This window comes from Paramormyrops kingsleyae, chromosome 18 (genome assembly GCF_048594095.1).
Source record: "Paramormyrops kingsleyae isolate MSU_618 chromosome 18, PKINGS_0.4, whole genome shotgun sequence".
Taxonomy (NCBI): domain Eukaryota; kingdom Metazoa; phylum Chordata; class Actinopteri; order Osteoglossiformes; family Mormyridae; genus Paramormyrops; species Paramormyrops kingsleyae.
Genome location: NC_132814.1, coordinates 3,654,002 through 3,667,032, shown reverse-complemented (window position 1 = coordinate 3,667,032; position 13,031 = coordinate 3,654,002). Strand labels below are relative to the sequence as shown.

The 13,031-nt window shown below is 44.9% G+C and overlaps 2 protein-coding genes across 4 annotated transcripts; one reads left to right on the top strand and one right to left on the bottom strand.

Annotated features, from left to right (window-relative positions):
- Positions 1-1,030: 1,030 nt before the first annotated feature.
- dnajb13 (DnaJ heat shock protein family (Hsp40) member B13) lies at positions 1,031-7,873 on the top strand. 3 transcript variants are annotated; one of them, XM_023809933.2, is made up of 8 exons: positions 1,033-4,681; positions 4,749-4,852; positions 5,003-5,164; positions 5,369-5,526; positions 5,606-5,719; positions 5,840-5,953; positions 6,460-6,536; positions 7,573-7,873. In XM_023809933.2, the coding sequence occupies exons 1-8, from the start codon at positions 4,614-4,616 to the stop codon at positions 7,724-7,726; spliced, it is 951 nt and encodes a 316-aa protein (XP_023665701.1). In that variant the 5' UTR covers positions 1,033-4,613; the 3' UTR covers positions 7,727-7,873. The 3 variants fall into 3 exon arrangements, with proteins under 3 accessions (XP_072558505.1, XP_072558506.1, XP_023665701.1); XM_072702404.1 differs by lacking the exon at positions 4,749-4,852 and having other exon boundaries at positions 1,031-4,681; positions 5,007-5,164; XM_072702405.1 differs by lacking the exon at positions 4,749-4,852 and having other exon boundaries at positions 1,032-4,681.
- Positions 6,986-12,982, bottom strand: LOC111842876 (dicarboxylate carrier UCP2-like). The gene is made up of 8 exons (XM_023809946.2): positions 11,771-12,982; positions 11,480-11,628; positions 10,588-10,805; positions 9,611-9,815; positions 9,219-9,416; positions 9,044-9,145; positions 8,776-8,956; positions 6,986-8,658 (listed from the first exon to the last, which is right to left on the bottom strand). The coding sequence occupies exons 3-8, from the start codon at positions 10,711-10,713 to the stop codon at positions 8,544-8,546; spliced, it is 927 nt and encodes a 308-aa protein (XP_023665714.2). The 5' UTR covers positions 10,714-10,805; positions 11,480-11,628; positions 11,771-12,982; the 3' UTR covers positions 6,986-8,543.
- Between the last annotated feature and the right edge of the window lie 49 nt (positions 12,983-13,031).

Below are 13,031 nucleotides of genomic sequence, written 5' to 3'. Positions count from 1 at the left end.
GCAGTAAGCCGCTGGTTTTTCCTTCCTATGAATACACCAGTGCCACTGTTTCAGAGCATGAGGATTCAGTCAGTACCACTGGATGAGGGGTGGATGGCGAGGGGTCTGCCATCAGTTCAGCTGTTTGCCGCTTATTTCAGATTAGCCCTGCAGCAAGAATCGCGCTGCTTTCATCATGCAAATGGCTATTGCGCGCGTTAAGTTGCCCTGTGTGAAATCAATCAGACCAAACCTATATGTATTTAAATGCTACTAGTATTAGAAACAAAACTCATGATTTAGAGGCTTTAATTTCATCGGACACATACGGCATTATAGGAATAACCTATAATGGATGAAACATGGATGAGTAACAATGATGATGAAGAATATAATATGGATGGTTATACATTGTTCCGTAGAGACCGTATAGACAAGAAGGGAGGTGGTGTTGCAGTATACGTAAAATGAAAGTACAGAAGCTGTATGGATAAAACGATGCTAAAAACTCAAATGGCCTAATTGTCGGGGTTTGTTATAGAGCATCTAATGTAGCTGCAGAGGAAAGCAGAATGTTATATGACGATATGAGGATTATGAGTAATAAAAATGATTTGGTGGTTATGGGTGATTTTAATTTACCTGGGATAAAGTGGTCTCTGGCTCTTCTGTAAATGATCTTGAGATGGTGGAATTAGTACAGGATTGCTTTTTACTCAGTTTGTTAACACCCCTACTTGTTATCTCTAATAACCAGGATAGGATTGGAACCATTGGACGGTAGTCATCATAACATGGTTAAATTCGAGGTTAATTTTAGTGTCCGAAGAACAAAGTCCAAGATAAAAGTATACAGTGTTAGGAAGGCTAACTTTTATGGTATGAGACTGAAACTAGAAACTAGGCATGGGAATTTTTTAAAAGCACATTGTTGCAAGTGCAAGAGGTCTTCATACCTGTTTCCAGCAAAACTAAATCTAGGAAACCACATCCAAGGTGGTTTACTAAGGAAATTAAGAATAAAGTCAGGAGGAAAAGGGTTCTGTTCCACAAATGGAAAATAACTAATGATTTCAAAATTAAGCAGGAGTATCTAAGTCTACAGGTTGAGTTAAAAAATAACACTAGACTCTCTAAGGGGAATGTAGAAAGAAAAATTGCATTGGAGGCTAAGGATGACAATAATAGTCCATCCATCCATTAACTACCGCTTGTCCGGGGTTCGGGTCACGGGGGTAGCAGCTTCAGGAGAGATACCCAGACCTCCCTCTCCCCAGCTACCTCTACCAGCTCTTCAGGGAGGATGCCGAGGCGTTCCCAGGCCAGCCGAGAGATATAATCCCTCCAGCGTGTCCTGGGTCTGCCTCCTCCCTGTAGGACATGCACGGAAAACCTCTCCGGGTAGCCGCCCAGGAGGCATCTGCGCCAGATGTCCAAACCACCTGCGGAGTAACCTAATTTTGGCCGCCTGTATTCGTGATCTCATTCTTTCGGTCATTACCCATAGCTCACGGCCATAGGTGAGGGTAGGGACGTAGATGGACCAATAGATCGAGAGCTTTGCTTTCCGGCTCAGTTCTTTCTTAGCCACGACGAACCGGTTAATCGCCTGCAAAACTGTAGACGCCGCTCCATCTGTACAGCTCCCGATCTCGCCTACCCTCACTCGTGAACAAGATCCGAGATACTTGAACTCCTCCACTTGAGCCAGTACCTCTTCCCTGACCTGACGAGGGCAATCCACCCTTTTCCCGGCTGAGAACCATCGTCTCGGACTTGGAGGTACTAATCCTCATCCCCGCCGCTTTGCACTGTCCCTGGCCTCCACTTGCTGTTGAGAAGGCGTGTCAGCCATGACAGCCCCACAACATCCAGAGCCTTTAGGTACTCCGGGTGGATCTCGTCCACCCCCGGGGCCCAGCCACCATGTAGCTCTTTAACCACCCTGGCCACCTCAGCCCCAGTGATGGGCAAGCCCCCCCCAGCACCTTTGGGCTCTGTGCCCTCAGATGTCTCAAAGGCAGTGTGCGTAGATGGATCTGAGGCAGGGTTGAGTGATGTCCCCAGGTGAGGTCAACAGCACCCCCTCCCCACTTTAAATAGTAGGAACCAGGAGCTGCTTCCCCCTCACTTTCCATGGCCTCACCGAACTCCTCCCATGCTCGGGTTTTTGCTTCTGCCACTGCCCGAGCTGCGTTCCGCCTGGCCTGCCAGTACCCGTCAGCTGCCTCCGGAGACCCCCAGGCTAATAATTCTCGGTAGGCCTCCTTCTTCAGCTTGACAGCCCCCCTCACCTCTGGTGCCCACCATCGGGTACGAGGGTTACCGCCATGACTGGCACTGCCGTCTGTTCCGGAGAACAGGAGCCTCTGCCAGACGTTCCCAGCCGACCCTCATTATGCGCTTGGGCCTACCAGGTCTGAATAGCTTCCTCCCCCGCCACCTGAGCCAACTCACCACCAGGTGGTGATCAGTTAACAGCTCTACCCCTCTCTTTACCTGAGTGTCCAAGACAGAAGGCCGCAGATCAGATGATACGATCTTCGACTTGTAGCCCCGGGCATGTTCGTACCGTGTCCACTTATGGACACCCTTATGCTCGAACATGGTGTTCGTTATGGACAAACCATGCATTGCACAAAAGTCCATTAACAGAACAGCACTCGGGTTCAGATCAGGGAGGCCGTTCCTCCCAATCACCCCCCTCCAGGTCACACTGTCATTGCCCACGTGAGCGTTGAAGTCCCCCAGTAAAATGATGGAATCCCCTCATGGCGCGCTAACCAGCATACCACTAATGGAATCCAAGAAGGCCGGGTACTCTGAACCGTCATTTGCACATAAGCGCAGACAGTCAAAGGCCTATCCCCGACCCGAAGGCACAGGGAGACAGCCCTCTCGTTCAACGGGGTAAACTCCATTGTTAATGCACCGAGCTGTGGGGCCAACAGTAGCCTCACCCAAGCCCAGCGTCGCTCACCTGCCACAACTTCAGAAGAAAAGTGCTTCCAGCCCCTCTCCAGGAGATTGGTTCCAGAACCCACGCTATGCGTTGAGGTGAGCCCGACTATATCCAGTCAATATCTCTCAACCTCACGCACAAGCTGAGGCTCCTTCCCCACCAGAGAGGTGACATTCCATGTCCCGAAAGCCAGTTTTGTCAGACCGCCAGGGCCTCCCTTGGCCGCCACCCGATCCACAATGCACCGACCCCTGACATGCCCACCTGGGGACAATCCCGCGTGCCCCTTTCGGGCAATGCCTGGCCGGGCCCCACGGGCCAAGGCCCAGCCACCAGGCGCTCGCCAATGGGCCCCTCCGCCAGGCCTGGCCCCAGGGTGGGGCCCCAGTGACCCTAGTCCGGGCGAGGGAAACGAGACCTTGGTAGAATTCTTTATAATAGGGTTCTTTCGGATTGCTCTTTGTCTGGCCCCTCCCCTAGGACCTTTTTGCCTTGGAAGACCCTACCAGGGGCTATTGCCCCCGAAAACATAGCCCCCAGGGTCACTGAGGCACGCAAACCCCTCCACCATGATAAGGTGGCAAATCCAAGGAGAGGCAATAAAAGTTTCTTCCAATATTTTAACTCCAAAAGACCTCTAAAAGCTGAAATCACTAATTTGCAGGATAATAAGGGCCTTATAATTGAAAATGAAATTGATATAGCAAATGAGTTTAATGATTATTTTATACGGGTGTTTACAGTAGAGAACATGAGTAACTTATGGGTTCCATTAAATCAGAGCTAGATAAGATTTTAACAACTCTGAGCTATTAGTTAAGTTCTCCCCAAACAAGATGGATGGGCTGAATGGCCTCCTCTCATTTGTAAATTTCTTATGTACTTATGTAGAACAGGGAGAGACGTTTAGGTTAGCAGAAACATCTGGTTGGAGCAATTGTTGTTCTTATCATTCTCTCTTTGGTTTTGTTAAACTCACAATAATAAAAAACAGGTTAGATATCCCAAAAATTATGGAATTCTTATGTCTTAAGACCTAAGAGTCTTGCTTTGTTGCATACCCTTCTTATAGTACAATTTAAATTAGATTTTTGTTCCAGGTAACATATAAAGCAAATCCAGGATACGTAATTTACAAGCAAGTTTCCTGTATAATGCTAAGGCTATTAACGTAAAATTGCATACTCCATTGTTTCAAATTATCGAAACATGATAGGCCTATGTGTTTTTCCCATCTGCAAAATGCTTAAATATGTAATTTCGCAAGTGTTGCTTGGATTAGATGGTCAAACTAATATAATGACAATGTAACGTTATCGGAGTTGTACCATAGGATGCTGTGCTTTTGCGTTTTTACATAACAGGAAAAAATAATCTTTCATACAAAAACCCAAAATTCAGTTTTTAACTATTTATATGAGAAGCGTATTTTTGTTTCGGAGAGATATTTAGATGAATCACGTGACGTTTAATGGTAACCCAGAAACCCTTTCAGCTTAGAGCGTCCTTGGCAACCGGACTCCGAAATACAATAACTTCGATGAAGCTAATTTGTAGGAACAAATCGTAATTTTCAGTAATCATATAAATCCACAAACCGACCACAAACTGATCATCTTAAAAACTGGTAGATATCTAAACTTTATCAGAAAATATATAAACAAATTTAACAATGGGTGGGGATTACTATGTCTCTTTGGAAATAAACAGAAATGCGACCGACGCAGACATCAAAAAGGCGTAAGTAAACATTATTGCACTTCTTGAATAGGTTATTAGGTATATTTATGTATGTATTTATTTGTAGGTACCGAAGACTTGCACTGAAGTACCACCCTGACAAAAGCAGTGATTCCGAAGCCTATGAGAAATTCAGTGAGATCGCGGAGGCTTACCATGTTTTAAGTGACCGTACGTAGCTACCAGAATTCAATATTTAGGCTAAATGTCGGTATATGTATAATTATTTTGGATCATTGGAGAGTAACAAACAGAAAAAAACGCCGACTAACCAATGAAAACTGTAAAAAAAACACTCTGTGTATTCCTTGTAATGTCTAGCTAGGAAGAAGGCAACTTATGACAAATTTGGCGAAGAGGGCTTAAAAAGAGGTATCCCATCCGATCTCGGTGTAAATGGGGCTTGGACAGAAGGTTACACATTCCATGGGAACCCGGAGAAAATTTTCAGGAGCTTTTTCGGGGGAGACAACCCATTTGGAGGCAAGCATACGAATATTTTATTAATTTCTTTATTTAGCAATAGTCAACGTGTGTTTATATATAGCTTTGCTGTAAGTGTGATTAATGTAGGAAATATTCGTGTAAGCAAACAGATATTAAATAATTGAATATGAAATTGAATTAAACCATTTATTCCTCTCAGTATCGTTTAGTTGCTCTTAGTCCTGTATTTTTGCTCACCAGACTTTTACGCGGAGGACGGCAGTGACATCGACGTGGGGTTTGGAGGTCTGTGTGGGCGAGGCATGAGGAAGCAGGACGCGCCCATTGAGAGAGACCTACACCTGGCCCTAGAGGACCTGTTTCACGGATGCACCAAAAAAATGAAAATATCTCGGCGAGTAAGTCGTGCATTTGGATGTAAAGAATAGTGTGGCACTTTTCAGATTTTTTTTAGTCTGCTTTTTCTCTTCTGGCCAGGTTATGAACGAAGATGGATACACATCAAGCATCAAGGACAAGATTCTAAGTATTAACATTAAACCAGGCTGGAGACAGGGCACAAGGATAATATTTGAAAAAGAGGGTGACCAGGTGACCACAAACAAAATATGCCAACTTAAAAATTTTCAGATGTAGTTAAACACATGTTAACATCTTAACACATGTATCAAATTCTTTAATTCACCTCATGTTCTTCATTTTGTTGCAAAGGGACCCAACTGTATCCCAGCTGACATCATATTTGTTGTGCAACAGAAGAACCATCCAAGGTTCTCCAGACAAGAACATAACCTAATTTACACTTATGACATTGACCTGGAGAAGGTGAGGGTGCCTGTGACCACACCCCTATGTTTCATTTTTTAAATGACCTTATATTCTGAGCAGAGCGCATTTATGTACACATTTACATTATGAATTCCATTCTGGAGAATTTTAAATCCAATTGACTACCTACACTTTCTGATACTTAACAGTTATTAAAAACCTGCCTCAATTTGGGGCAGAGGTAGGGAACCTCATCCACGGAGAGCTGGTGTGGGTGCGGGTTTTTGGGATGACCTCTCAATCAGCCAATAATTAAGCAGGGGTTCCCAACTCCAGCCCCGGGGACCCACTATTATTGGCTGATTAAGTGGTCATCCCAAAAACCTGGACCAGCTCTCCATGGATCAGGTTCCCCACACCTGGTTTGGGGGAACAGTCATTGCAGAATCAATAATTCTTCTTATAGTATTATTGTTCTTTCTTGAAAATGTTGTTGGTAGCATCAGGATGGTCCTGGAGCTGTTTGACATAAAGCCAAAATACGATCCTTCTTAATCATTCAGGCCCTGACCAGCTTCTCCATGGAGATAGAGACACTAGATGGCAGACTACTCAACATTCCCGTGAATGACATAGTACAGTGAGTAGAGCTTCATTCTCTTTAAGGCCTCTGTCAGAGTGTTTCAGTTTTTGTTTCACTTAGGTTTGCTGCAATGTTGAGTAAATGCATTTATGTCACGTGGCATAAATCACAAGGGAAGACTAAAGCACATTCAATATATAGTATAATTTGTTTTTTTCATGCAGGCCTGCCAAAAATGCCTTCATAAACCTGGATTTAAAGACTGCAGTTGAGACTGAAGTCCCATTTCTTTTAAACACAGATTCTTAGAGTGACTAGAAAATTCATGTCAGGGAGGACATTGAGTTACTTCAGGTTTTATAAGCTACGTTAAAACTGAAAGGTTACTGTGCTTGGCTAAACTTCAGTTCTTGCGCCTTTACTGGTTTGCTTCCTTGACTGAAAGACTAGTGACACATGCATGATTATAGGAGACTGCTCTACCAGCACACAGCAAGAACTCAGCATTCAAGAGAAATCCAGCACCTTTTAATTGAAATTATAGATTTCAAATCCAGTCATAGCTCAAAATGTCCTCCCTAGTATAGACTACCTGGTCACCCTACACATAGGTTTGGGGTGGTGTGCAGCTCAGTGGAGTAGGATCCTGTGCCCATGGTCAGAATGTTGTTTGTTCAAATCCTGTGATCAGCAGAATGATCGCAATGTTGAGCCCCTGAGCAAGGTGCTTAACCCAGTCCCCCAAATTGCTCCAGGGACTGTCTGACCCTTTTTTCTCAATTGTACATTGCCTTGGATATGTGCTGATTGTGAATGTTGCAATTCTTTCCAATTATAGCTCTAAACTTAGGAGGTTGGGTCAGTTCCTGAGCATGTGGCTGTTAATGGGTTCTTTAGCCTACTTCCAAGCACTTATCACTGGCCCACCCCCACACAGTGAGGGGGGAAATGTGCAAAAAAAATCATCAGCTCACAGAAGCAGGGGCCACAAGGCCAATCTCTAAGGCTAGAGTTCAGATGGGCTGAAAGTGACATAGCAAACACCAGTGATAGTCTTACATGTTCCTATATTACATACTTGTTTTTTCTCCAGTTCCAACTACACCAAGGTGGTGCCTGGAGAAGGAATGCCTCAGTCAGCTGACCCCAGTTGCAGGGGAGACCTCATCGTCAAGTTCCATGTCAAGTTCCCAGAGAAGCTCTCACTCAAAGGGAAAAGACTGATCAAGCAAGCCCTCACCCTCTGAAGGTGCAAGTCAACTGTACACCAAGTCTGGTTCATACTCCACTTGTCTGCATACCATTACAGTCCACACAAGCAGCATGTAGACCTTTCAATGGCCACTGAAGTTTGTACAAAAAATTGGAGATATTAAAAAATGGGAGTACAGAAATATGGGACAAATCACGTTTTCATGATCAAGGCATTCCACATTTCAGTATGGGATTCTCATAATATACAGGATGGATGGTAACTCTACCCCTAATTTTCTGGTGGAATACTAACTGGTACCATGGTCCAGGGGTTAGAACACAAGAGACCAGCAGATTCCACCTACTGGAAATGCCTAGTAATGCAATTCCTTGCTGTCAACACATCACACCAACATGCAACAAGTCTGCAAGACCAAAAATTTAGACAGTCTGCACAAACATGTACAAGTTCAGCTGAAATTAACATCACATGCACCATAACACTTGGGCAAGAGGAGCATGAACTGTAAGGGTCAAAGCCCCTACAATTGCCACATCATTGTGTTACTATTCCATAACAGCTTGGTAAAGTACTCACCTGACCAAAGACATTTTCTTTTTATAATTTACTTGAGCAAACAAGATTTTGTGAAATGCATTTATTTCAGTGTTAAGACCTGATAGTTTGGAATCATGAAAAACACAACAGCATTAATTAAAAAAAAAAAAAAAAAAGTGCTTTGTGATTAAAACGTGATTTTGGTACCTCGAACTTGGAGCATTGCAGTTTGACATACTTGCACCTTAAAACATCTAATGCTACACTGGATCAGGTTTCAAAAGGGAAACCTGAAGATGTTGCTCAGGTCTTCAGAGAGGCACTGGCCGGTTGTTACGGGCCACCATCATGGCTCGCTTGAGCTGCTCATAGGTCACGAACATCACCACGTTCCAGGATCCCAGCCGTAGGAAAGATGGCATGAACCTGTAAACAGAAAGCAATTAGTCTAGCTTTGTAGCATACATGGATAGAAATCAGTTCAGGAGTTGTTGGTATTTAAAAAAAAAAAAAAGCCCCAGGAACTCTAGGCTGTTGCATTACCCCTTATAGAAAGCCAAGGGCCCCTCCTTAGTCAACATTGTGAGGGCACAGTTTAAGGCACTGCTGTACTGGCCACAGGCCGAGTTCATGCATCTCGTCTTCACCACATCCACAGGAGAGGCGATGACAGTTGTACAGAAACCCGCTCCAAATGCAGAGGTGAAGTGGCAGGGGAGGTTATCTGGAATACGAATCAGGTTGTCACACATGCAAGTGCCACAATGAAGATTTGCAATGCCAAGTTAGCTTTGCATAAACAGGCCTTTACCAGTCATTGGAGTTGTTCTCAGTAGCTGGTCTTTGATTAGATCGTAAGTCACCAGCTCTGTACAGTTCACAATGGCATTGCGGGCAATATTGGGAGATGTACCTGCAAGACAAAGAATTCAAGGACCCAATAGAATCCAAAGCAAGGGGCACCTTCACCTCCAACCAAGACTTACCTCTCCACAGCCCACGAATGCCTTCCTCCCTAGCTATTGTCTTATAGGCATCCATGGTTCCCTGGTAACGTCTGCCAACTCCAGTAGCCCCTGCCTGTGCCTGGAACCGGACCTTGACAACATCAGTAGGCTGGGCCACAGCCACTGCCAGCGCCCCGGTGGTGCATCCTGCAAGCAGCCGACTGCCAATCCCCACATCTAGGGGCGATGCATGGAGGTTAGACTAGGGTTGTGTATGATCTAGAACATAGAACTGCATACCACACATTAAGAAACAGCTCAAGCCAAAATGAGTCTGGGGAGGGGGAACTACATTATTCAAGAGTTCTGAAATGTTATGCGTTGGCTGGGTAGATGTGAAGTGAACATGTCAAGAACCAGAAACCACTCACGCTCAGATCCTTTGGTGTAGAATTGCTTGACAGAGTCGTAGAGGCCGATGCGGACGGAGGCAAAGCTCATCTGCCTCTGGAGACCCGCCACCAGGCCATTGTAGAGGCTGCGGGGCCCCTCTGTGCGCACCATGGTAGCGATGGTGCCAAACACACCACGGTAGCGTACTGCCACTGCAGCAGAGGACTGGGCCTCTCCCTGGATCTGTGCAGGACAAACGGGGGCAAGGAGAGACTTTACAGAAACTGGGAGGGGCCCATGAGGAAGGGGGGGGGGGGGTCAGAAAACCCCCTAGTAGCAGGTCAACAGCATCCACGGATCCCAACTCTGGATTCTCCTAGGGCCATGGGAATCAGCTCCTGGAACGGCTTACGCTAAAGTGTGGGGTTGGAGAGAGCCAAGGAGATTGCCATCAGTGCAAGTATAAATGAGACTCCCCATCTCAACTAACCAAAAACGGTAATGGCTACAGATTGATGAAATGGAGGTCACTCCTACCCATCCAGGAATTAGATGGTTCCAAATTCAGCAGACAAGCTCTCACTAGCATACTGAAAGGTTCCTCTGAGGAGGAACTGCAGTATAGAACAAAACCACCACACCAGCCCTCATCACCATGATACCGGCATGGAGATGACTCCCTATGCCAGGGTTTAGGCTATAATGTATATGCATAACATATCATAAACATGTACAAGTTTCACTAGCTTACGGGGAAGAACTTGTCCAAGAACTAGTGACATGTATGGTGGATTTTTGCAGGCACCAAGAGATGGGCCAGTAGTTCGAGTCCCCTCTACCCCCCCCCCCCCCCAATTAATCTCAAGTCAATCCACTTAACAGTGAAGTGGGGGGGGGGGGGTTGTTAAGTACAAAACCTTTAAAAAAATGCATTACTTGTATCCTAAGTTTCAAAGGTACAGCATCACAGAGTACCACTTTTGTCCTACACTACCACCCACAGACCAGCCCTCACCTGAAGTCGAACTTTGGCCGTATCCAGGGGAAAGGTGACCAGGTCAGCGATGCAGGCGGCAGCTCCAGCGCCAAAGAACTTCACCATAGCAGTTGGTGGTACATCGACAGGTGCGAATCCAACCATTTTCCCCTCTCCCTCTTTTCAGCAGTGACAGAAGCTAACTCAAAGGTGGAATGTTGAACTGGAGGAAAGCAGGTACTCCAGCACCCAATGCTCTGATGGAGCAGAAATTAATGGATTAAATGAGCACGTCTTTGAAGTATAGAGAGGCATGATTAAGTGATTGACTTTTCAGAATTAAAGCCAGGAGAGGCCACCGTCACCCTTCTCTTCACGTGCCGCCCCCGGAACAAACAGGGCCGAGGCACGCTATGAAAACCACAGAATGTACTGTTCCGTCAGGGGTGGAGTTTCCTAAACAAAGCTTGTTCCGCTTGTGACCCCGTGGGGGAGCGAAACTGTATGCGGTTTTGTCGTGCGCTCATTGGCTTCGCCCTGTTGCCATGCTAGTGCGCTATTCAAAAGGGAAATGGCTACTGGAAACCCCTCCACCACCAGTTGAGCGCAACGAGGAAAAAAATACAATGGAGTAATTCCGATCAAAATCAAAAGGAATTAAGGAAACTACTGTCGAAAATAAAATATATACGAATTACGCCGCTTCTCACAATTATTCGGTTCAGTAGAGCGGTGGACGCAGGACAAGACGGATTCAGGATTTTAAAAATTTCCATCTGACTGCAGTAATTAAACATTTGTAACAACTCAACCATGCCATTATTTTTTAAAGTTTGTTCATTTTTCCGATTAATTTCACGCACGACTGACGACATCATTCCGGGTTTTGGGAACGACTACCGGTTTTATTTTCTCAAGTTTTAAATATTACCTTCAAGTATGCCCAGGATGAAAAGCGATGATCAGGATTCTCTAAAAGTATCCCTCTCGTTGAAATTACTTTCAACTATAATTTGGTTGATTTGGTCTTCCATAGAAAGTCGTTGAAAAACGAAACACTCAAAAAACATGCTCCAAGATCTGAAAAAGACGTAGTTTAATTAGCATTCATTAACACAATTCTTAACCAGAATTAAATACCATAAACGTGAAAACAAAACCTGCCAAAACCATAACCATATAATGCAATACGACAAAAAAATAAATTATAAAGCGTAATTACCGTAAATGTAAAGTTGAAACAATGAGGAAGGGGGGAAAAAAATTGCTTTGTGTCGCTTCAGCGATACTTCCGTACCCCGTAACAGCTAGCCGGCTTGATACAATCAACAACCTATCGAATGTCTTTTATAGTGCCTCGTAATTAGCGCTCCTACGTCACAGAACAAAGGTACTTCTTGTTAGAGTGGTGCGGAAGACGCGACATATGCGGGCATCCAATCGTTTTTTTGTACTTGCTGACAATGCGTAACTGTACGATTGGTCGAAAATCCTCCGCTGTAATCTTCATTTGGCCGTCTTAACCCTCAGCTGATCCTATTAGGTATGAGAAAGTGCATGTTTGATAAGGTCCTAGAAAAAAAACGTAGTTCTTCGATAATGCTTGTACCGTTATTTCTTGGAACGCAATAAAATTGTCTAAAAAACAGGATGCGACGCTTTTCAGGCTTATCCACATCAGTGTTCGGAATATGTCAGAAGTCAGGGGGAATCCACCGGTCCGAGGTCAGAGCATTACATGAAAGTGCAACCAGTTTACATACATGTAGAAATGGGTCTCCAACCTTATTTATCGTGAGAGCTATTTCTACAAGGAAAATAATGAACTATACCTGTTGCCTACCGGCAAATTGTCGAAGGACGCAGGGGTGGCACTCAGTGACATTCTCTGAAATTCCCACACATAGTGTCAGTCACTCCATCAAGTGACATAGGCAGCTGCCTAGAGTGCCAGCTCGCAAAAATTGAACAGTTCACTTCGGAAGTAGCTGTCATGACTTCTGGCAGTGAAAACTGAAACATCCGTGCAAATCCCAGTTTAAGGGGCAGAATTACACTCTCTCTGTTATTTCTTCACAGGCAACAGTGTAAAAGAGAGTTTGATGTTGGGGGGTGGCACAATTTAAATACTATGGTATTTATAGTGGGGATGCATGATTCCATATTAAATATTAGGGGGTACATGTCCCACGGTTACAATACACCAGTTCACAGGTTTCAGCTTTTTTTTAAACCAAAATCACATACAATTGATGAAGCAAGCAGGGTCAGCCAGTCCCTGGACCAACTGGGGTTAAGGACCTTGCTCAATGGTCCTACAGTTAAAGGACTCTGTCTCGCACAGGATTTGCATCAGTAACCTTCTGATTACAGACACAGAGTGCTGATCCGCAGAGCCACACATTGCTCCCACCCAACTGCACCTTTAAAGTAAAGCCCGTTTTTAACAGCACTGTTGTAAGAATGTGAAACAGACATACTCA